This window comes from Sinocyclocheilus rhinocerous, unplaced genomic scaffold (assembly GCF_001515625.1).
Source record: "Sinocyclocheilus rhinocerous isolate Xijiao unplaced genomic scaffold, SAMN03320098_v1.1 scaffold189, whole genome shotgun sequence".
Classification (NCBI taxonomy): Eukaryota; Metazoa; Chordata; class Actinopteri; order Cypriniformes; family Cyprinidae; genus Sinocyclocheilus; species Sinocyclocheilus rhinocerous.
Window position 1 is genome coordinate 1,706,556 of NW_015667354.1, and position 26,025 is coordinate 1,732,580.

General features: G+C 38.0%; 1 protein-coding gene across 1 annotated transcript in view; it reads left to right on the forward strand.

The window, feature by feature from the left end:
• cacna1ia (calcium voltage-gated channel subunit alpha1 Ia) overlaps positions 1 to 25,694 on the forward strand; it is a 102,375-nt gene extending 76,681 nt beyond the window's left edge. Inside the window, exons 25-36 of the mRNA XM_016545628.1 lie at positions 870 to 1,021; positions 3,346 to 3,455; positions 4,602 to 4,735; positions 6,254 to 6,312; positions 9,264 to 9,342; positions 9,577 to 9,698; positions 13,253 to 13,627; positions 20,118 to 20,264; positions 20,910 to 21,047; positions 22,212 to 22,380; positions 23,553 to 23,788; positions 24,553 to 25,694. Of these exons, the coding sequence (XP_016401114.1) occupies positions 870 to 1,021; positions 3,346 to 3,455; positions 4,602 to 4,735; positions 6,254 to 6,312; positions 9,264 to 9,342; positions 9,577 to 9,698; positions 13,253 to 13,627; positions 20,118 to 20,264; positions 20,910 to 21,047; positions 22,212 to 22,380; positions 23,553 to 23,788; positions 24,553 to 25,152 (2,321 nt within the window). The 3' untranslated portion in view covers positions 25,153 to 25,694. The remainder of the gene's footprint in view (positions 1 to 869; positions 1,022 to 3,345; positions 3,456 to 4,601; positions 4,736 to 6,253; positions 6,313 to 9,263; positions 9,343 to 9,576; positions 9,699 to 13,252; positions 13,628 to 20,117; positions 20,265 to 20,909; positions 21,048 to 22,211; positions 22,381 to 23,552; positions 23,789 to 24,552) is intronic.
• The last annotated feature ends 331 nt before the right edge of the window (positions 25,695 to 26,025 follow it).

The following is a 26,025-nucleotide window of genomic DNA, read 5'->3' on the forward strand; positions in this document are numbered from 1 at the left end:
CCTGCCACAGGAGCTGCTGAAACAGTTCTACTCCGCCATCATTGAGTCTGCCCCGTGTTCATCTATAACTGTTTGGTTTGGTTCAGCTACCAAAACAGACATCAGAAGACTACAACGGACAGTCAGGACTGCCGAGAGGATTATTGGTGCCCCTTTACCCAACGTTCAAGAACTTTACATCTCCAGAGGGAGGAAAAGGGCTAAGAAAATCACTCTGGACCCCTCACACCCAGCCCACTCTCTCTTTGAACTGTTGCCCTCTGGCCGGTGCTACAGAGCGCTGTGCACCAAAATAGCCAGACACTAGAACAGTTTTTCCCCCAGGCCATATCGCACCTGAACAACACATAACACACCTCAGTACTGCACATCTGTAAATAACTCATTAAACCTTCATCTGTAAATAGCACATATGCACATTCACAGTTCTGTCTATGGACATTTTTGCTTTTTCTGTATATTTGTATTACTATTGTTATTTATAATTTATTGTCTATTCTCTCATTTTATGTATGTCTGCACTTTGTTTGTATTTTCTGTACCAGAAGCTCCTAACACCAAGACAAATTCCTTGTTTGTGTGAACACACTTGGCAATAAAGCTCTTTCTGATTCTGATTCTGATTCTGAAAAGTGTGAAGAGTGTGGCTCTGTAGCGCTATCAAAACATTTATCTTTTTGTTTGAGCCTCACAGCGTAGCAACATTGGCTGAACCAGTGGACTGAGTTTGGGGAAGGGACTGTGTTTGAGTGTCATTGTAGTGTTAATGAAACCTGTTTGAATTCTATTTGTTGACTTTACACACTTCAGCTTTATATATTTGTTGTCAAAAGGTGCTCATTCTGAACTGATCTGTTTGTTTCACTCAGAGGCCCAGAAGTTGCCCTACTATGCCAGTTACAGTCACGTGCGACTGATGATCCACACCCTGTGCACCAGTCACTACCTGGACATCTTCATCACCTTCATCATCTGTGTAAACGTTGTGACTATGTCACTGGAGCACTACAGCCAGCCTCATGTAAGATAAAATGTAGACTTCATTCTCTAAAACAGGGTTTCTCAAACTTTTTTGAACCAAGGTCCCAACTCTCAACAATAAGTCAGTTTGACTTCTGTATAGTATAGGTTTGGTAAGAAAAGGGTTGGTAAGAAACATGCACTGTAAAAACGTCCCATAAAAAAATGGTAAATGACTGGCAGCTACGGCTGCCAAACAAAAACCGTAAAATTCAAGTAAAATATTATAATTGAAACAAGGAAAAATTTGTAAAATAACTTTTTTTCTGTAAAACCTTTAATGAAAATTTCTGTAAAATTATTGTTTTTGCACTTTATTTCAATTAAGATATTTTACTTTAATTTTACGGTTTTTGTTTGGCAGCCAAAGCTGCCAGTCATTTACCATTTTTTTTACGAGTTTTTTTTTTTTTACAGTGTGGTGATCAAAAACATTTCTTATTACAGTGCTGAAAACAGCCGTGCTGCTTAATATTTTTTTGTGGAAACTGTGACACTTTTTTTAGGATTCTTTGATGAATAGTTCAAAAGAACAATATTTATTTGAAATCTAATCAAAAATTTTACATCTTTACTGTCACTTTCGATCAATTTAATTCATCCTTGCTAATTTAAAGTAGAAATTTCTTTAAAAAAGAATTCTTACTGACCCCAAACTTTTGAACAGTAGTGTGTGTGTGTGTGTGTGTGTATATATATATATATATATACAGTCATGTGAAAAAGAAAGGACACCCTATTGAATTCCATGGATTTCTGTATGAGGACATAATAAAAAAATCATCTGGCCCTTAGCAGGAAAATAAAATCTCAGATGAACAGCAAATGACATATCATACAGTCTTATTATTTATTTAGCAAAAATAAAGCCAATAATGAAAGTCATGGGTGACAAACTATAAGGACACCCTATGATTCAATTACCTGTAGATCCACTTTTAGCAGCAATGACTTGAAGTAATAATTTTCTGTATGACTTTATCAGTCTCTCACATTGTTCTGGAAGATTTTTGTCCCACTCTTCTTTACAACGTTGATCCAGTTTATTGAGGTTTGGGCATTTGTTTATGCACAGCTCTCACCACAGCATTTCAGTCAGGATGTGGTCTGGACTTTGACTGGGCTATTCCAACACCTTGATTCTTTTCTTTTCAGCCGTTCTGTTGTAGATTTGCTGGTGTGCTTGGATCATTGTCCTGTTGCATGACCCAATTTTGGCCAAGCTAAAGCTAAGTCGGACGGATGTTTTCACATTTGACTCTGGAATACTTTGGTATATAGAGGAGTTCATGACTGTGAGGTGCCCAGGTCCTGTGGCCACAAAACAAGCCCAAAATCATCAGCCATCCACCAGCATGCTTGACTTTTGGTATGAGGTGTTTGTGCTGATAAGCTCTTTTGGCTTTCACCAAATGTGGCGCTGTGCATTATGGTCAAACATCTCCACTTTGGACAACCCCGAACATGCCATACGTGTCTGGTCCTTTTCTAATTGTAGTGTCACAAACTTTATCATTTCACATGTTAACTGAGGCCTGTAGAGTCTGAGGTGTAGCTCTTGGGTTGTCTGCAATTTGTCAGAGTTTTATGGTCTGACCATGGGGTGAATCTTCTGGGAAATCCACTACTGGGAAGATTGATCTTGAATGTCTTCCACTTGTGAATAATCTTCTTCACTGTGGAATGATGGACTTCAAATTGTTTGCAAATGGCCATATTACCCTTCCCAGATTGATGACAGCAACAATTGCTTCTCTAAGATTTTAAGACCTTACAAGGACCAGATTATTTTTTTTATTATGTTCTGATACGGAAAACCATGCAAATCAATAGGGTGTCCTTTCTTTTTCACATGACTGTATGTATATATTTGTGACCCTGGACCACAAAACCAGTCATAAGGGTCAATTTTTCGAAATTGAGACTGGTTTTGTGCTCCAGGGTCACATTTATCCTTACAGCCATCATTGCTGATTTGGCTTTATATCACTTTGCATCCGTGTATTCTGTGAAACCTTTTTGTTCATAATTCAGAAGTTTCCCACTGTCCCTCTGGCGATTTGACATCCTGGGGGTCCATGAATTTGAGAAACTGCTCTAAAAACACTTAGAGTCTGATGAATGCATGCAGCTTGTCTCAATATATTAAGCTTTACCTGAACATTCGTAGAATACTTGATATTGTTATATTGCTAATGTAAAAATGACTGGTTTGGCTGACTTTATGAACCCGAGGCGAAAGTCTTTTAATCACTCACACCTCTCTTGTTCTCTTCCTCTGTCTCTCTGGCTTCCTCTCCGTCTGTATGTTTCCTTCCCCCCCAGTCTCTGGAGATCACACTCAAGTACTGTAATTATTTCTTCACCAGCACCTTTGTGCTGGAGGCTGTCCTGAAGCTCATTGCATTTGGCTTCCGACGTTTCTTCAAAGACAGGTATTCAGTTCATTCCCCTTCTCACCTTTCATCTCCTCACGTTTCCTCTCCTCCGATCGCTAATTGATTTAATGAATTCATTCGATCTTGATTCCACCTGACCGAATCCTCTTAGTTTGTTCTCTAGAGTCACTAGAGGGTGTGTTATTGGCAAAACGTTGCATCTGCTGTTGCATTCACGGCGCAGATGGAAATGAAATTAGCCCTGTGTGATGTTAATACAACAAAGCGCAGCAGACTACAGTGAAGAGCGAGCGCGAACGTGGTTATTTGTCTCAAGGGTTTAATGAAATCTCTCTCCTGTGTTTGTTTCCCTAATAGAACTCCTACTTATCATTAGGCTGCCTACAAGAGCGGTTCCTCTGGCTTGTCATAAACTAATAGTGACATGTATCAAGCTGCATTGAGCAAGCACAGGGTGTAAATGTCCTGGCATTTTGTAGCTTTATTAGAATATATGGTATTGACCCATTTAAAAGAGTAAAAAAAAAAAACAGGCTCAGACCGCAGTGCACTTTGTCTTTTTTTATTCACGCATATTCGGGTCTGACACCAGAAAGCTTTCAACAAGCCATTATTTATTGTCGTAGTTTTCCGTGCCTCTTAACTAGGTCACAATTACGAGCTGGATGGCAACAGGCTCAGACCGCAGTGCACTTTGTCTTTTTTTATTCACGCATATTCGGGTCTGACACCAGAAAGCTTTTCAACAAGCCATTATTTATTGTCGTAGTTTTCCGTGCCTCTTAACTAGGTCACAATTACGAGCTGGATGGCAGAGGTGTGTGCACAGACAGGTGTGCCGCGGCTGGTTCCAGCACTGCAGATGTGGGCGACTGTGATTTGTGCTGTAGTGTAAAAACGAGCCGTCCCTCGTCCTGCATTAGTGAATGAGGTCACCTATGCTGGAGTGGGTCCTTAATTCTCCCTAATTGTGTCTTATTAAGTGGTCCCCAGCAACAATTCAGGTCCCAAGCCGCCTGTTTGACCAGACCGAGCTTCAAATGTTAATTTCTTTAAAGCCACCTCTCTGGAGGAATAAATGACCAGAGTGGAATGAAACTAGAGGGAAAAGTTGGATTCAGAGTGCATGAAAGTTGAATTTTTGCATAACTGAGCAAATCTGTCCCTTGTGAATGTGTGCAGGTGGAACCAGCTGGATTTGGCTATAGTGCTGCTGTCAGTCATGGGAATCACGTTGGAGGAGATCGAGATCAGTGCTGCTTTGCCCATCAACCCCACCATCATACGCATCATGAGGGTCCTGCGCATCGCACGTGGTTAGTTATACAAACACAGACACTGACCACTGGCTAACAGCACTCATCATAGCTGCTGCTGGACGTTTCAGCACCCCTAAATACATAATTAAACTGTCAGACCCCTTAAAATATGTAATTAAACTAACTTTCCTCATGCTTGCCGAAAACAGAGACTTCAGTAAGATACATAAGGGTTGTTTTTTTTTTTACTCTGAATTGTCTCATCAGCAACAATGGGTCATGATGGTCGACCAGTCATCCCACAACCAACTTTTCGATTAGTGAGGCCAACTAGCTTATCTAGATTTTTCAGTTTATGTAGTTTATGAAATTATGAAATATCACATAAAAATAAAGATGCTAGTAATATATATACAGTGGGTACGGAAAGTATTCAGACCCCCTTAAATTTTTCACTCTTTGTTATATTGCAATTCATGGAACATGATGCTAGTAATATATATATATGCAGCAAATCATATATATAATTTACTATATTATTACGGTAATTAACACACAGGGCCAAAAATAAAAATAATGGTATCTTTCTATATGTTTAATTTATTTTAAATGTTTTATTTATATATAATTTTATATATATATATATATATATATATATATAAAAAGAATAAGTAGTCCTTTACTATAGTCAGTGAAAACTGATATACTTCTAGCGATATATATATAATACATGCAGTATGATTGGTTTATTTGAATATCAGTGGAGCAAGTTGAACCTCTTGTTCTTGAAGCAAGAAATATTTCTGTAACCCACATCAGGTCTTGTTCAGATAAGACTGAAATCCTAGAATTGCCCCTGCCACACATCCATTCTGCCGTAATCTCCGCGAGTGCTTATTGTCACACACCACAGCCATTATTCTCCTGACTTTTATCTTTCTTTTATTTATTTTTAGCCCTTTTTCACTTTTATTGAGTGGCAAGTAGCAAAGGAACAGGAAATGATGGGGAGTGAGAGAAGGAATGAGCCTGGGAAATGTTGCGAGCCAGATTTGAATTTGATCCCCCACATGAGCACCACAGCCAAATGTGTTTTAGCATATCCGCCAATCAATTTTTTAATCAGTTATCCTAATAAATGACAAAAATCTATTTATTTTGTCTGCAGTGTCCGCCAGATCAGATCAAAAGGCTTTATTTCCCTTCTCAGTGCACTGTTTAATCTTTTAATCAACCAGCCAGCCTGAAATACAAATGAGCTCCCTTCATGTACAGAATATTGTTACGAAAAGTTGCTTTAATACTCAACTCCAGTGCCAAATTCAATTGGTCTCCCCAAATCTCTCATTTTCTCCTCCCCATTTGCCTCTAACACCTGATCAGTGGCCCGTGTGTTGATAAGCCCCTAATAGCCAATGACTCTTACGTTCGCCTCATTACCCAATACGAGCCTTAGAAATATCGACTCCATCTTACCAAAATGGTATTTTGCACAGGTCAGTGGTGCTGCATTATTGAGGATTGATCTGTTTGTCTAGAGTTTAATCTGGTATTTAATCCTGCTGTTGTCCACAGCCATCACTGAGTCAGTGTGCCATCACTCTACATCTGTACGGGGGGGAGCCGGCGGCAGTGTGAGGGTTTAATTTTAGCCCTGACCTTTTCCTTCTCTGATAAAATCAAATAAAAAGACATGAAAAAGGAATGAGTCAAATAAAAGCTCTCCTAAAGAAGAAGTTGAAACTCTAGTGTAGCGAGATCCATAATTTTAATCGCCCATATAAGTTTGAGGAATAGTTTGAAGAAAGATGACAGGTAATGTGAAAAGAAAGCGGTTCACACACACACACACATGCTTCATAAAGCAATCCAAACGCTTTCATAATCAAACACACAGAACGCTGTTGCTGTCTAAGTGGTCACAGAGTGCTGGCTAGACATCTCCAGGGTGGAGTAAAGTGTCACTCCTCTGTGGGTATCGATCCCTTGTTCATTACTGCTGGGCCCAATGTCTTATCCCCATGGCATCTGTGAGGTAATTAACACTGCAGCTGATTAAAGAGCCACTCAGGCACTCAGTCCCACCACACACAGTTCTTATTTAGTACATCCTTCCAGAAACTCCTGTGCATTTCCTTTACAACTCTCTTACAGATACTGTTCATTCCCTGTAGGCTTCAGATTGGCTTTTATAGTTTAGCCTATATTATTTAACCTTCTTATGGTCCTCGTATAGATTTAGTTTTGCATAAACATTTTACAGGACTGCAGTTTTTAATATAAATAGACAATATTTTTACTCAGAGATATGCTTAACTGGTTTATTTAAAAAACATTTAGCAAACGCTTTAATCCATAGCAACTTACAAATAAGGAATACAAGTGATTCATCGTAACAGTTTTTTTGTCCATTTTACTTTATTCTCACCATGAAGATAGCCTTGCTGCTGATATGGTGTTTAAAAATGACAAATTAATAATAGATGCAGTTTTGCAGTAGACATACCTTAAGCCAGAGATGTACACTACTGTTCAAAAGTCTGGGTTCTGTAAGATTTTTTTTTAAAGAAGTCTCTTATGCTCACCAAGGCTGCATTTTTTTTCATTCAACAACACAGTAAAAGTAATATTGTGTAATATTATTATAATTAAAAATAACACTTTTCTAATTTAATATATTTTTTTAAATGTCATTTATTTCTGCGCCGAATTTTCACCAATCATTACTCCAATCTTCAGTGTCACACAATCTTTCAGAAAACATTCTAATAAGCTGATTTGCTGCTTAAGAAACATTTCTTATTAAAACAGTTGATATGTGATCCTTTTTTTCATGAATCTTTGAATAGAAAGTTCAAAAGAACAGTATTTACTTGAAAGTAATTGACGAAAGTCTTTACTGTCACTTGATCAATTCATTGTTTCCTTGCTGAATAAAAGTATTAATAATGACAATAATAGAATGAAACTTTTTTTAGACATAGTAACATGGTATTCTTTCGAGGACCTTGAAGAGCCTGTGTTACATGAATATAGTAATCATTCAGTACCACAGTATACCAAACAGTGTGAATTTACCATCTTGAGACCATCACTGTACTATAGTATTTTGTAAGCTGACCATTATTTTGTGCATCACAGGCTTGTAAAACACTTCCGATCATACCATCATAGGCTCATTGTAGATTTGCCAGAGAGGCTCACTTTAGGAACAAAAAAAATGATGCAGTATTGCAGCTTTTATACACAGCCTGGTTCTGTTAAGTCATAATGTTTCCCCTAACATCTTGAAGCCTGTATGTCTTTGTCATTTTGTAGCATTGGTTTGTAGGTTTGATAGGCCATTACTTAGCATTAAATGGTAATAAAGCTCAGCTGTTGTTTTATCAAACCCGCTGGCACGCTGCATAAAACGACACGACCAACCGCATCCGTGTAACTATACAAATTACATTAATGCGATCTAAGCTGATTGTTTTATTCACCATTTTGCACGTTTATAGCTCCCTCACACTGTTTTCTTAATTACTAGCACTTTAGGCCAGCTGTTAGCGCCTGTGCCATATTCTTTGTCGCCTTCGGTTTTATCTCATCTCTTTGTTTTGTGTTGTTTTGAGATGCCTGTGCTGTAGTGGACACACCCTGAACTCCCAGACACATGTTGTTGACAGGCTAGTGTGTTAGCGTTAGCGTGGTGAGCCTTGCTCTGGCCACATGAGGACACTGTTCATTTGCTCCATTAAGAGAGTTAATTCTGTTCCCAGAGCTGTACCTCTGACATTACCGCTGGTTCCATCCATCATTTATGAGCTTTTTGTTAAATCACAAATTTGTTCTGCTTCATTTTGCTGCAGGGGAACAGATACAGACTGTGTCTACTGAGAGACGCAAATTGCAGGGGCAGAGACATTAAAATGTACATTACATTGCTTTTTGTTATTGTTACGTCTGTTCCAGACACCTTTTCCATCTGTATTAAACCTCAGGGTAATGTCTTCATCTTAGAAACTTCATCTTAGTAATCTTAGAAACACTGCAAAAATAATGTTCTTAATCATTTTTCCCCTTTCTTTTTTAGAGAAAAATGTATAAACATTGTTATAACATGAAATATATATACGAGAAGCAAAACTGCATAAAATAATGAGATTTTTTTGGTTCTTGTTTTAAGCATAAATATCATATAAGAAAATTTAGTAAGGTTTAAACATAAAACGAGGGGTAATGTCTTTTTTATTAAGGCACTGTGGGGTTAATGTGAGGGTAAAGGTGTTTTACTTGGAAATGTGATCCATCTTCTTTAAACTATAGAAAAGAAAAGAAAATTAATTTTGCACTGAATACAGGGCAGCCCCATTTAACAATTTAAGATTAGAGAGATTTAGTCCAAAACTACAACATTTTGCCCACTAGCTTTAGCTCAATTCAAATTGTGGTACCGCCATTGGCTTTTAATTGTTATTTGCATGGTTAAAAGCGTCTGCTAAATGATTCAGTGTAAATATATCACGGCATGCTTGCCTGTATTTTGTGTCAAGGATTGAGTGCATGTGCGCTGGTTTCAGTCTTGATTGGTGTCTTTCAGGTGGGGAACCTTGGCCTCCTCTTCATGCTGCTGTTCTTCATTTATGCTGCACTGGGGGTGGAATTGTTTGGAGAGCTGGGTAAACACATACTACTCATCTTTTACTCCTTCTGATGCTTATTTTCATTCCAAACCCTTTCTCTCTCTCTACCTCACTGGTTTTCTGTCTGTTCAATTCTTCTGAATTCAAAGCTGAATTTGGCATGACTGCATAGGTACCGTTGAGACAAAACTTTTAGGTGATAACAAACATTCACAAAGCATAGTATTCAACAATACAAACTCTCTCTATGGCTCTGTCTGTTCCCTGCAGTGTGCAACGAGGACTATCCATGTGAGGGCATGAGTCGGCACGCCACCTTTGAGAACTTCGGCATGGCGTTCCTCACCCTCTTCCAGGTCTCTACTGGTGACAACTGGAACGGCATAATGAAGGTACAACAGAACAAAAGGCCATAGTACGAGTGTCACTTTATTATAAAAAGAGTTAGGGACAGTTAGTAAACTGAAGGTTTTAAAATTTGACCAAAAAATACAGTTAAAAAAACAGCAATATTGTGAAATATCATTTCAATTTAAAATAAAGGTTTTCTTTTTTAATATATTTTAAAATGTAATTTATTCCTGTGATGCAAAGCTGAATTACTCCAGTCTTCAGAGTCACATGATCCTTCAGAAATCATTCTGATATGCTGATTTGCTGCTCAATAAACATTTATTATCTTGTGCTGCTTAATATTTTTGTGAAAACCATGGTACATTTTTCAGAATTCTTTGAGGAATTGAAAAATTAAAATTTTAAAAAGTTACACTATAAATGTTTTTACTGTCACTTTTAATCAATTTAATGTGTCATTGCTTAATAAAAGTATACATTTACATTAAATAAATAAATAACTCTACAAATCATATTGACACCAAACTTTTTAATGTTAGTGTAGGTGCACAGATGACCAGAAATGGAGAATACTTAGCCAATGAATATGAATTATTCAGTGGCTGATTTTTGACCATCATAGGTTCATGTTTATAAGCTGAACAGTCATTTTTGCTGCCCGTTTCAAGAGCTCAAATGAGCTGGCATGTTTAATTTGATATCTTCATCCCTACATCTGCCACTGTTGTTCCTGGGATTTTGTAGATTAGTGGATAAATGCATGGATCAGCAGTTCAAAACCAAATATGATTTAGATTTGAGTATGAGGAGTTCAAGACCATAATAAACAGAGCCATAATTGCATTAGGCTTATACTGCACCAGCAACAGGAATACATATCTTTGCATTTTAGTTTATTATTCCACTGTAAAAAAAAAAAAGACCAGAGATCATTGCTGTTGTCACTTTCTGGCACTGAAGAGAACTGAAGCGACCGCTCAGCAAAATATTCCAATATATAATAACATATTCCAATGCTGTATCTGCATTCTTTATAGCATAAAAAACAAAACCGAATGAAGTGAAAACTTGCCTTTTCTGTATTAGATATAACACTGCTATTTCATAAAGTGATGCAAACCAAATCAGCCCTGGCAAAAGGTGCCCATCGTAAGTGATTGGCACCCACTAAGCACAGAATATTCAACAGAGGAAGTTGACAACTAGACACTTAAGAAACATTCACAAGCAAAACGCTTATGATTTCTGATGTTTCACCGCAGTAAAGAGACCAGGATAGGTTGCCATGAGGAGTCCTTTGAGGTAGCGGCTTATAAATCTACAATGTTACAGTCTTTTCTCACCATTTTTCTGCACTTTTCTTGATCCCTCCTTTTGCTTTATATGGTATTTCATCATAGCCTCTTTCATCATTGTTTCTCTCGTCCTCCTGTGTCGTTCTCATCTCTAATACACTTGTCTTTGAGCAATGAGTTCTTATCGGCCTGTGTAAAGACAACCTGTCACGTTTCATCTCCCCTCCCTCCAACCTGGCATTTATATGAGAGGTATATGATGGAGGAACTACCAGCTCAGCATATTCAGCGCAGTAGTAAAGCGCACCTGAATAAATGAGAACACATTGGCGCGATATCGATGAGTAACGCCTCGCACACACCAGAGGGTATGTTTGATGGAGGGTGACAGGCTCCCCCCATTAGGCACACACACAATGAGTTTTATGGTTGACGGAGGCTTGCAGTGGTCTCCTGGCAGCTAAAGCACCATAATCAGAGCTGTAAATTACAACCCGAGTTCTTACGTACCTGCAGAGAAGCCACCGCCTCCCCGAACCCCAACCACACGCATGAGTGGCCAAGCAAAATTACTGCCAGAGCCTGTGCCCATCTGCCTCACACTCACGGCAGCTTTGGAGGGGAAAAAAAGAGAGCGTTTATGTTATATCAAAATAAATCAGAATGAAATAGGCATTCTGGAATTTGTTCTTATTGTTCCTATAGCTCATGCTAATCAAACTGCAGATGATAAGAGGAGGAAGGGGAAGACAGTTGTCACACTAACTGGTTATCTGCCGCCTCTAGGAAGTCGAGGCCATGGAAAATGGTTTTATCATTTAATGGCTAGTGTTTGATTGATGTAATTAGTATTATTTTCAGAAATGGGTGTCAAGTGTTCAGTGCACAACCACATTGCTGTTAAAGGGGTCATATGATGCTGCTAAAAAGAACATTATTTTGTGTATTTGGTGTAATGAAATGTGTTTATGCGGTTTAAAGTTCAAAAAACACATTATTTTCCACATACTGTACGTTATTGTTTCTCCTCTACGCCCCGCCTTTCTGAAACGCGTCGATTTTTACAAAACTAATCGGTCTGAAAAGCGAGGTGTGCTCTGATTAGCCAGCTATCCAGTGCGTTGTGATTGGCCAAATACTTTACAGATCTTCTTTATGCACCAAGAGCTTGTAACACTCCAAAGAGAAAGGAAAAATTGAAATCGCATCATATGACCCCTTTAAACAACAGTTTTTTAAACAAGCAAATTCTGAGTTTGACACTTGAGACACAATGTAAAAATTGCAGAAATTTTTGATGCTAAAATTTTAATGGACTTTTAAATACAATTTTAATCAATTGTATTTAAAATTAGGATTAAAAAATAAAAAAGGTAATTGCGACTTCTGTCACAATTTAGATTGTTTTATATCTATAAAAATAAGAATTGTGAGATATAAATTTGCAAATGCAAGCAATTACCTTTTTTATCCCATGGTGCAAACAAGCTTACATAGATTATTGTATTGTATTGTATTTTATATTATATTTGTTTTAAGAGAATGTGTGAATTGAACTGAATTAGTTTTTCTTACCCCATTCGAACATAAATGTAGCAAAGTTCGTAGTCACGGGAAGGAGGAGGCGGGAACCGGCTAACATTTAAAGACTTTAATAAAATAAACAAACACAAAATGAAAGTAAAGCGGCAGCCCCTCGCGGACGACTGAGCAATTACTCCACCGGCCTCGCTCCGTTCCCACGGCTCTCGGCCCCGCCCCTCTCGTCACAATAAACATTTTAAGTTTAAACACCACTTGTTAGGCTTATGATTTTAAAAAGAAGAAGAAAAAACTACAAGTAAATGTGTCTTATTTTAAAGATTTTTTTCCTCTGGAAAAAAAACAACAACAACAAAGAGGCTGGTTAAGAAATCGACTTATTACAGTGCAGTTTATCAAGTGTAATGTCTTTTTTTCCATAAAAAAACGTTATTTTGTATGTTTGACCTATCAGACACAATGCAAAAATTATTTATTCAGTATGTTTGTCTTGTTTTCCAGTATAAAATGTAATAAATTGTTTCAGTTAAAATAATCTTAAAATAGTATTTTAAGGATGTTTAGCTATTTTAACTTGAAAACAAGACAAAAAAATCTAATTACAGAAATGCTGATCACTGCAGTCCACCTATTGTACTCCATGAATGAAAATAGATCTAAATGAAGTGTGATGTGTCCAGTCAAATGAATTGAACGTAACTAACTGTGGTAGAAGTTCAAATATCTTTATCATAACTCTCTCTTCACTCCTGTAGGACACTCTTCGAGAATGCCCGCCAGGCGAATACGCCTGTAATCCCAGCCTACAATTCATCTCTCCGTTGTACTTTGTGAGCTTTGTGCTCACGGCCCAGTTTGTTCTCATCAATGTGGTCGTGGCAGTGCTGATGAAACACCTGGACGACTCCAACAAAGAAGCCCAGGAGGAGGCAGAGATGGATGCGGAGATTGAGCTGGAGCTGGCCCAGGGAACGCTCTGCTGCATCGGAGGAGGAGGGTCTGGAGCGGAGAGGAGCAGTGGGGGGCATCAGGGGGCTGGACCCAGCTCTACTGTTCCACCTCACTCCCCAAACACACTCCCAGGGGTCCACGAGCCCAACAGCGCCAGGAAACTCTACTCACCAGCCCAGGTACGACACACACAGTGATGGCAGGGGATGGATGGATAGACTGATGAACACCTTATTGATGGATGAATGCATTCATGAATATTATGATTCGGTTAGATGGTAGATAAGAGATTGGGTTATTGAGCATTGGATTGATGAATTGATGATTTGGTTGAAATTAAGAAAGAATAGATTGTCACTGTGTTGATGACTAATGGATGATGGATGCATTGTAGATATGCACGGATAGATTGTAGAAGGAGGAATGTATTTATTAAGAAAAGGTTTGACTGAATGGATGGCCACATTAATGATGGATACTGTAGATGTGATTGATGATTGGAGTGATAATGGGATAGATAGATAGATAGATAGATAGATAGATAGATAGATTGACTGATTGTTAATGGATGAATGAATTGTTGAATATGTGATTTGGTTGGATGTATTCATGCATGAATGGCTGTAGCAAGGAGTGAGTTTAAATCACATTTATGGTATATCCAATATCACAATATGGTTATATTTATGCTGTAAATTCAATCCCAAAATGTAAATTCAAAATATTAATAAGGGATCTACATTTTATTTATATGCATTTAATAGGGGTCTACATTTTATATAACAATGTAAAAGTCTTTACTCTCCTTTTTGATCAATTTAATGCATCCCTGCTATTATTATAAATCTTACATTACCCCACCTTACCATTCAAAAGATTTATTTATTTATTTACAATATATTTATTTATTTATTTATGTATCTATTTGAAATAATACAAGGATTCTGTTTCAAAAAATTAAGCAACACAACTTTTTTCAACATTGATAATAAGAAATGTTTCTTGAGCAACAAATCAGCATATTAGAATGATTTCTGAAGGACCATGTGACACTGAAGACTAGAGTAATTTGCCTTCACATAAATTATAATAACACGTAACACCTAATTTGTAATAACAATCAAATAAATTGTAATCATATTTCATAATATTACTATTTTTTATGTGTTTTACTGTATACAGATTAAGTAAACACAGCTTTGGTGAGCACAAGAGACTTGGATAAATTTGCTTTATTCAAAAAAATATTCATTTCATTTTACCTGCCTCTTTGACATGCACAAACTGAATATAATGGACACTTTCTATCTATATATCTATATATATATCTATATATATGGTCAAGTGACCAAACTTTTGCAGCATTTCTGAAAGCATTGTACGTGTGAGTGTGTGTGTGGTGTCTGTAGTGTTTTGTAGCAATCATTTTCTTCATGCATGGAAAAATGTTAGTGCCCTTTGCTCATGAAGTTAGAGTATGATTTGGGTCTGCTAAAAAGGACAAAAGAGGCATAATAAGGGGGAAGGAGAAGCCTCAGAATGAGACGTTTTCATTATGGAGCCTCGGGACTCACCCCAGCTTGGGTCCTGTCGCCATGGCAACACATTGTGTCAGTCTGCAATGCTCTCTTAGATATGTAAACACGCTAAACTACAATTAATCACCTTTTGTTATTAAGTTAAGGATCAAATGATTAACTGTTGAACCAGATCCACCAGGAAAGAAAAGTTCCGCACATGCATGACTGAATTGCTAAAAACAGAATACTGACAAATGTTGTGGTGCACACAGACACATACACACACGCACGCCGTGATGACTCACTGTCAGGCAGCTATTGTGGAGCTATAATTGTCTTTAATTGTCCATTTTTAGCTTCTGCAGCAGATTATGTAACTGCCGAGAGAAGAGGAAAAAGGAGGAACGGAATGCTAATTGAAGAGTTGAATTCATTGCAGGGTTTTATTTTTATTTTATACAAATTGGAGTTTTTTATACAAACACTAAAGAATTGTTTTTCTTTTCTTTTTTTAACAAATGGTCAGTGAAAAGAAAATGCTTAACCTTCAGAAAACCTTAATTGTCAGTCTCAGGAGGTCAAACTAAATATTATATTAGCTGTTTTACTTTCTAATAATTTTATGAAGTTTGCCATGTAAGCAGTTTTAATGTAATAGAATTCAATTAAAATTAAAATTAAATGAATATAGCCAGATATGTCACTTTGTATAGAAATATATAAAAAATACATGTTTATTTTTCATATAGAGACTAGCTAGCTAAATATTATATTATTAAAGTACAATTTTTTTTTAAATATAATTTATGAAAAGTTTATTATTTCATACATTTCATATTTCATTTGGTTGCAGTTTTAAAGGATGAGCTGTTGACCGTTTGTGATCAACATATTTTGTAAAAACGTAGAAAATGGAATGAAAATGTTTACTTGCCTTACCACCATTTTGCTTTATTTATTTATTTATTTTACTGACATTTTATTTCTAGACACTTTTAAGAAATATAACTTTTTTTTGTCATGAACCGATATCATATAACATTTAAAATGTGGAAAATGGCTAAATATGTATGCTTTTGGTATATAAATTAGTTAATTAAAAAAAAATTATCACAATAAATTGAATAGCAAGAGAGGATAGATAAAACGAACTGTTTGTCAAGTCCAACATATCTACTTGTTGTCAGAGAAAATGAGGTTTGGGTGCTTGATGCTTGATGAAAAACAGTATTGGACACCATATGGGTGTACCATATTCATGGAAAGTGCCACATCAGTCCAGATAGCTGTTGCTTTGAAGCTGTTGGTAATCTTTCAAGCAAATTCTTCCACATTTTCTCCTTAGAAGTTTAGTCTAGTGAATGGAGCCAAATAAGTCTCCAAAACTCTCAAAAGACTTTTTCGATACCCTTATGTCTCATTACTTCAGCTGTCGCAGTGCGGGCATGTGCTGAAACTAGCCCCAGTGCTGGTATTAGTTTATTTGAATACTAAGATCCAAAGACACAGATCACTGCCTGCAGGAAGTGATGTCCCATACCTGTTCAGGGTCTCGGCTCGATAGTGACAAACACACACAAACATAAAGGCGCACACAAACACCACAGACTAGACAGCAGCGGCTTTCCCATGCAGTGAGCTCAGTCCTTATCACTACCTGCAGATTTGGGGCTGAGAGATGGAGAGGAGGAGACAAAGACAGACACAGAGACAGGAAAGAGGTATGCATGACAGTCAGCAAAACAGGAATTGGAAAAACTAGTTTGACTTCAAGCAGAAGCCATGTCAGCAGACTGAAAGCATTTCATCTCCTCAGAGAGAGAGAGAGAGAGAGAGAGAGAGAGAGCAGAACGGAAGAAGGTTAGAGACACGAGGAATGCAAATGTGTCATTAATGAGCTTCATTTTTGCTTTTGTTTTTATATTGGGTGTTAGGATGGATATATACACACACATATCCATATGTTTACTAAACTTGAACTTCTTGTAATCTTATTTTACTCTAATTACACTTTATAATAATGATTTTAGATTTGTATGTATTTTGGAATAATATTTGAATATATTTTGCACTTTTCCTTATCTTCTACTGTTCTTACTGTATTTATCCAAAGATAAGCTGCATTGGCTACTGATTTGGCAGTTCAAACATACTGTTATTTGTTACACCGGTTAAGCTTGCTAAAACTGAGCAGCAGATTGTGAAAGAGAGGTTTACGTCCCGAGTTCAAGCACAGTTCAGTGTGTATTTATAACAGAACATATTTGAAATGCAGTGGGAAGTCACTCCCACTCTAGGCATCGCTTCTGAATTGTGCCTTGCACACTGACACACTGAGTGCAGCATTTCTGCTGAACAGCTCTTCTCGTCCTTAAAGGGTTAGTTCACCCAAAAATGAAAATTATGTCATTAATTACTCACCCTCTTGTCGTTCTAAACCCGTAAGACCAGATGATGCTGTCGAGTATGCATATTTGATTTTTACCGTATCCTTGAAAAATGGGTAACAGAGCTAGTTGCATGTCTGTATAGAATTGTTTTTCATGTCATTATGCCTTGTTATTTTTGTGTATGTGTGGTTTGAGTTGCATTATGCCTTTTGTTATTTCCATTTCATGTGGTTAGTGTCAGGGTTGTGTATCATTAAGAATTTATTTGAGGAAACAGGATGAAGAATTGCGATCTTTACCAGTTTGAATGTAAAGACATAGAATTAAAATGAATCGACTTCAAAGAAACTCAAACTGAAGAAAAGCAAAAGTTTCTCAAGAATCACTTTGAATGTTGACTTGACAAAGACTTAAAAAAAGTTTTAAAAGTCGTTAAGTTTGAAGGAATTTAGGCGATAGATAAATAAAAAAGACTTTTGCATTGTCGCAAAAAAATATTTGAAATGAATGCTGTTCTTTTTTAACTTTATAAAAGAATTCTGAAAAAAAAGGTCACAGAAATAAATTACATTTTAAAGTATATTCAGATAGAAATTAGGTATCTTGAATTGTTATAATATTTCACAATATTACTATATTACTGTATTTTTTAAGTATCAGATAAATACAGCCTTAGTGAGCATAAGAGACCTCTTTCAAAAACATAAAAAGAATGGATGGATGGATAGAACGTGCTACACAGTTTTTACGCACATATGCACAGCTAGTGAATGAGACTCAGTCTGCGTTAATGTGTCGGTCTGGGAGGAAACAGTATGTACTGATTAGGTCCCCAGTAACACATAATTTTCCTCATGATCAGCATTGTGCAAAACCGCAGTTATAGTCAGCAGAGGAGAAAGCGCCGAACAGACTAGAGTCAGACTGTGCCTTGTATCGCCTTGTATCGAGTTCACGACCGTCTCCGGTTGATTCATCTACCTGTAAAACACAACCTTCAGAAAAGTGCAAAACCGGCAAATGCTGCTTTTCCTTGAATTCACACCTGTTCGCGCCATGTGTTGAGTGATTTGCCACCAGGAAGCCGCCAGAAAGCTTATTAAATGAGATGGTTTGGGGGTGTACACACTCTTGCGCTTCGATTTATGGAGACCTGCGATTTGAGGAGCGCTGAGGTAGCCATATGCTGAGACACTGATACTACCATATGTTGAAATGTCATTAAAACTACATCCCTGCCAATTATACAGCATTTCCCCACTCCATCCGGCTGATACAAATTATGACCCACGCCGGCGCAGGTGAGACTCTAACACCCATAAATGTGGCACTCGTGATCAGAGCCATATTGAAAATGATTGTTCTCGCACTACAGGCCGTGACCGTATCGCCCTGTGCATTGGCCGCAACCAGACCCAAGCGGGCCATTATCTCTGTGGGTCATGGCTGGAACCATAAATTGGTTACTTAAACCTCTGGACGACAGAGGTGTATGCGATCCTGTAACACTGGCCACTGCTAGGTGCTGATCTTCAGGGGATAATAGCAGCCTGTGAGTTGGTGTCAGGCCTTAAGTGTGAAGTCCTGCCGTCAAACTCTCATTAGAAGTGCTGAGGTTTGCTGGTGTTTGTAAGAGCTCTTTTCTTAGTCCTGTTTATTGTACATGAGAGGTTGCTTGCTAATAACCAAGTGCACTTCGAATTAGCAGGCAGGCCAGCCTGATCAATTTTCATTTAACTCAAATTAGTCATTTCAACTTAATTGTTTATTGTTGTAGGAAATCAAAAGCATTTGGCAGTGACGCAAAGAGCACAATTACCTGGAGAAATAAATGACTGCTATTAGACAACGCTACATTTTGATTGTGTTAGATTGATTCTTCACTTGACTGCTTCCTAAATTGCTCTGTTGGGTAACTGAATATTGAATGGTCAGATCTTTATTCCTTCTCTCAGAAGATTGTTCTGGAATTGTACTTGCACCACATTTACATCATCTTGATATTAGCAGTGAGTGATGTGGCATTTATGAGGGAAGCTAAAACAGACGTTGATTGATTCGGGCGAAAGGTTTTTGTTTACGTGTTCCGAGCCCTCGAGATGAGCCAAATTTCAAAAACTTTTGAGGTGCCTCAGACGTGTTTTCGAACTTTTATCGCTTTGAATTTTTTCCACAAAGGATTTTGCTGAGCGGATACAGTGTGTGTGGAGTGTGTGACTGTGAAACGTGTGTGTGCAGGTTTAGCCCTCTGCACAGCTGCTCTTTGAAGCTCTGCTGTCCTCTCAAACGCCGTCATTAAGACCAGTCCTGTGACAGTGAAGGAGACCCTTTCTCTGACCCTACCCTCTCATTAATGTGTGTGTGTGTGTGTGTGAGAGCGCACAGGTGGGTAGGATGTTCTATTTTCTAGTGCAAGGACCATTACAAAGTGTGCTATCATGGATGCACAGTATATTGCACCAGAATGGTTATATTGGCCAATATTACAGGATTTATTTATATAAAAATAAGGATTCAATTTTTGTTATATTGTTGTTATTTATATTGAATTATAATGTTGCATCCCTATAAGATATACTTCAATTCATCCAAATGTTATAGAATTACAGTTCCCAACTACTCAGACTTAGTGTGCTCCCTCATCATAGATTTTGGAAAAGTGTTCCCAGATCCCCAGTCATTGGCCCTGCACTTACTTTAGTGAGTTATTGTTAATAACTGTGTGTTATTAACTCTGGTGATATGTGTTTGTATCCCAGGAGAACTTGTGGCTGGACAGTGTATCTCTGCTTATCAAAGATTCGTTTGAAGGGGAGATGCTGATGATTGACAACCTCTCTGGCTCCGTCTTCCATCATTACTCCTCCCCACCCGTCTGCAAGGACTGCAGGACTCATCCGCAAGAGGTACACTGGAGCTGTGTCAGTGTTTGCTAATGCACTCGAGTTTAAGTCTAAATCTTCACAAATAAATAGAGAATGACTTTAAATTCAGTTTTAGATAGATAGATAGATAGATAGATAGATTGACTGATGTTATTGTACTATAGCACATTATTTAATGTACACACACAAAATCTCTCAATGCTTGTGTCCCATCACAGTGACGGACAGGACAGGGGTAGTTCTAGGAAAGAAGTAATTCAAGCCATAACCTCCTCACCTGTCATCCCGACATTCTGCCAGGCTGCCAACAATGTCAGTCCATCAGTCTGTTTCCACTCCCCTGTCTCTGCTCTCCATACATCTCTGATTTGCAAGCTCTTCTCTCCCACTCACTCTGTTTGACTCTAAACGTCTCTCTTCTTGAATTACCCAGATTTCTTCTTTGGAAAGTCATCTTCACGTTGTCAGACATAAACCATGCTGTCCACAACAATCCAAAGTCTCTGTTCACAGTTTTATCACTCAAACTCATTTCAGCACTCTGCAAACTCCACAAAGCTGTTAGACTGGCATATAGAAAAAGTCTGCAGAAATCCAAATAGTGGGGAAGGATTTTAATGATTAAAAACCCTCTCAATTCTCATTGCTATAAATTCTTGCCCACAGCAGATCCACATGGCTGAACTGGAGCAGGCGTCTCTGAGGTCGGAGCAGCTCTCAGATAAGTCATCCTCATCAGCGCTGCCTGATGACCTCAGCCTGGACGAGCAGAGCATGTACCAGATGGCTGTCAAAGAGGGCAAGGTGAACGTTCTCTCAGAAAAACGATTTTGTCATTTTGAATGCTTCACCCCTACAATTATCTTAGTATCTACACTTTGAAATATTTGAAAATCTGTTTAAAGGTATTGGCACTCTTCAGGATTCTTGCTAATATCTGTATTTATTATTGATGATTGTTGATAATTACTTTCATGCTATGGCCAATGACTAATAAATAGCTAATATTAAAATGCTGTACTGTTTTGTCTAAGTAAATTAGAAATAATCAACAACACTCTTTTTGAGTTATACACACTACCATTTAATTATCTGGGGTCAGAATGTTTTTTTAATGTTTTTGAAAGAAGTCGCTCACCAAAGCTACATTTATTTTATGCAACAGTAATATTGTGAAATAGTATTGCAGTTTAAAATAACTGTTTCCTATTTTAATATATTTTAAAATGTAACTTATTACTGTGATGGCAAAGCTGAATTCTTATTATTATCAGAGTTGAAAACACTGCAGCTTAATGTTTTTGTGGAAACCATGATAGTTTTAGGATTCTTTGATTTACAGAAAGTTCAAAGGACATAATTTATATGAAACAGAAATCTTTTGTAACATTATAAATGCTGAATTATTTGAGTGTTTTTAAGAGATAGCATTTGAAGTTGATATAGTTTTGATGTAATTTTTTTTCATGCCCTTAATAGTGGCTTATGCTCAGTAACAGATGAAAACTCTGTCCCCCTGGAAATGATTTACCTCTATCTGATGTATAAACTGCTGTAATCCCTTATATCCCAAACAATGATCCTTTAATTATATATAATCAGTGAGAATGACCACAGACTAGCACTAATTAGACTGAAGAAATCAAATAACTATAAGCTGTTAGTCTAAATCCTGCAGTCTCATGGGGCATGTAGCTCTGCTGCTCAACCAGTTTAATTCTTCAGCAGACATAAACATCTCTAGCTATTTGTTAGAGAAACCTAATAAAGGACAGTATGTGAGGCAGATGGCTCAGATTATCAAGCAGAGCTTAATCGTTCCTTAATCTCTTTTACTGTTATCGAGGGAAGCCCTGAATGCAGGGAGCCTAAAAGTGTTTAGTTTACCAAGAAAGTAAGATGTTAGCGTTTAAGAGACCTGAAAGTCTCCCCAGGATCCTGAAAGCTCTTGCTAATATTTCTGCTCAGGAAAGGGGTTGTGATGAGTGCCTAAACACTGAAGAACCTGGAGGGAGAGGTCACAGCAGGTTACGGCGAGCCTCTTGGGTTCACAGCTCTGGGACAGAGGATGGGGCGGCAGTGAATGGAGGCGGTTCTCAAAGTCCACATCACAACACACCTGCTCGTCACAGCATAGGTAATGCGGCACATCCTACAGGAATGATACTGGAGAACAAAGCCAGAAAGGTATTGTGCACATTAGTTGTGCAAAGTTCAGAATAGAAAAATTGTCTCACTTTCCAAATAAGATTTTGAATTTGAATTGAACACTAGAACAGTTCTAGTGTTAGGTCAACACTAGAAAAGTTGACCTAACTTCAAAAAGGCAACCTATTACATTAAATTCAAAAAATGAAAATTCTGTCATTAATTACTCACCCTCATGTCATTTCAAACCCTTCGTTCATCTTTGGAACACAAATGAATAAAAGCTTCATAAAATTACGGTTGAACCACTGATGTCACATGGACTATTTTAACGATGTCCTTACTACCTTTCTGGGCCTTGAACGTGGTAGGACCCTTGCTGTCTACGGAGGGTCAGAAAGCTCTCGGATTTCATCAAAAATATCTTCATTTGTGTTCCGAAGATGAACGAAGGTCTCACGGGTTTGAATGACATGAGAGTGAGTAATTAATGACAGAATTTTCATTTTTGAGTGAACTATCCCTTTAACAATTTGAATTGAACACTACAAAAACAGTTGACCTAACTTAAAAAAGGCAATGTAACAGCTAACAACTGAAAACTTTGAAAAGACTGTTTAGCATTTATCAATGCAGTGAGCTACAAACCTTGTTGTTTCATCATTATATTGACATGACCAGGCATTATTTGCCTCTTAAAACTAGAGGCAAACATATTACACACATCTCACAAACGTCAACAAATTAAATAAATTCAGTGAAAATATGAACTCTGAACCATGTGACAGCTAACTAACAGTGCCAATAGTGACATCAGCATAAATTAAGCCAGATTTTAAATTCTATTAAATTTGAAATATATATACTAAATATATATTTATATTAAGCCAGTGGCATTTTTTAATAATAGTTACCGCATAATTATTTCAAGCTGCAATGCATGCTGGGAACTTTCAAAACATTGTTCAGTGTGACTAATTTTTGAAAGTTTGGACAACATTTGGACAGGCATTTGAACAAATACTTGATTATCTAAACATGTTGCCTACAGCTTTTGTTACCAACATTGTTAGAGTGTTATTCTACTTCCTTACGTTCAAACTCAAATCTGCATCCTGTTTGCTACCTCAGTTTAAATTCAGTAACTGAATTTGTGTGCAGGTGGAGTTCCCTGTAGCAGCAGTAATCAGGAGCACCCAGGGGTTTCTGGAGCTTCGAGCCGCTCTACCACTCCCATCCGTCTCCCTGCTGAATTCTTCCACCCAGCTGCAGCGGCCCTCCCCGCACCTCCGAGAGGCCGACCGGAACACAAACCAAGAGGGCTTCGGCTAACTTCCCCAGCCTCATGGGCGTCTCTACGCTCTCCTGGAGCAAACACCAGGCTGCTCACCACACAGGTTTGATCTTACACACATGTACAACTTATACATTGCGGGTCACTCAATACTTTTACATGGACATCAGTAATCGAATTATTTACCTTATTCTAAATAGTTTACCTTATTTACCTTATTCTAGAGTTGCTTTTAGAATATTCCTTTCATGTTTCCGTTTTACATGTTATAGTACATAGATCGATTAATGGCACACGTTTTACGCCCCCACGTGACGCCATCTGACGTAGTTTTGGGTGTTTAATTTTTAATTTTACGAAAGCTTCAAGTGCAGTTATTGTCATGCAATACATGCAAACAGACGACGGCGGATACAAATTCTCCAGAAACAGGCTACCCTTTCATTCGGCAACGTTTCATTCATGCCGCCACTACAAACTCGGAGGTACTGGATGAGAATACGAAGTAAGGACTGGTTGGAGAAAGTTGTTTTAATTAAATTTTTTGTTTGCCGTCAAACGGTTGACCACTGCCGTATGTGTATCCTGTCACAAAATGCGGCAAAAACTCCTACACGACGGTAATAGTGTGATTAAGTCAGTATACTTGTCTATACTGCACTTCGATAATGCGACTAAAATAGGAATAAGTCTTAATACGATTTGTGTTTACTTAGAGTATGACTTTAGCCGGATTAAGGAAATCAAAAATCTCTTGTTTACATGGTAGAGTATTGTCTTAATCATGTTAATATCGGAGTATTGTTGTCCATGTTAAACGTACTGATTATCAATTCATTGCTAAAAACTCGACCTCTCTGCCCCCAGTATCCATCTCACAGTGACTCCTCCCTGGCTACGGGGAGCTCAGAGAGCAGCCTACCGACCACCATGGAAGAAGGGCTCAGTTTCATCGTATCCACCACCCAGCCGCTGCTGGACACACTCCTCAACGATCGCGCCAGCCTCTCCACGGAGACCGTGAGACCCAGTCCTCCAGCCATCCAGAACCTCCAAACTACGAGGGGACACCAGCGCAGCAAGAGCAGCTGTGAAACGGACATCAGTGCAGGAAGAACTCGGCAAGGCTCCGATGAGAATGTAGGGATGGTACGGTGCGGCTCTAACCAGACGTGTGACAGCCAGCAGCTCTCAGAGACGCCGAGCAGCCTGTCGCTGACGTCGCTGCTTCTGCCGAGCTCTGTAGCGCCCCCGTCTGTGAAAAAGTGCAACAGCACGGGCAGCTTAGACCACGGGACTCTCACAACCCAAGAAAAAGTGTTCATAAAAGAGCCACAGGGTAAAATCACCAGCCCCTGGAAAGAAAGTAGAGAAGCAAGAAGAGAGAGTCAGTCGGAGGCAGCACAAGGAAAAGACGGGGAAAGTACAAGCCAAATAACAATTGTGGGCTCCAGGAGAAATAGATGAAACTTTACCTAGTGTTAGTTATTTCTAAGGTCCACTACTCGATCTCTGTTTTTTTCAGGGAGCAGTTTGACATGTGGCATTCCATCTCAAAGTCTTTCTCTCTCTATCTCCCTGTTTTCATTTGTGACCTGTTACCATTTTGTATTTGCTTGTGGTAAACGTCCAACAGGACTGTAGAGAAACTGGATAGAGAGACCTGAGAGCAGTTTGGCCCCTTAGAGCATGACTAGACCGAAGGGGACTGTTCAAACAGCTGCCTGAACAATCAGGTCAGGAGACGACATACAGTACAGGCAAAGCTTTCCGTATGCCGGAATGCTGGGAGTTTTCTTAAAAGTTAGTTAAAAAGGAAAAAAAAAAGATACACCTACAAGCATATATATAGAGGAACTGAAAAGATAAGGAGATACAGTTCAAAAAAATACAGTAAAAGAGATTGATTCTCTAAAAGAGGGCATGTTGTGTTCAATGATTTAATGCAGTTCCATTACAATGAAGATTTTAGGATTTTAACTCTTTCAGTATACACATACTTTTTACAGGTTTTTCGTTCGTTTGTTATTTTGTTTGTTTGTATTTGTGTTGTACATCATTGAGGAAAGAGAACAACGTTCCACATTCAATCTGAAGCAAAGCATTTGTTTTAGAGAGTGACCGAACTTAATGGGAGGAAGTCATCTATCTATCTATCTATCTATCTATCTATCATCTGTCTGTCTGTCTGTAATTTTTATACATTTATTTATTTATTTATTCAGATTTATTTATATATTTATTTATTTATTTATTCATGTTTATTTAAATTATTGTTTATATATTTATATAAGTGCAAATGTAGAAATATGTAATCTCCTACCTTTTGCATTAGGAGAT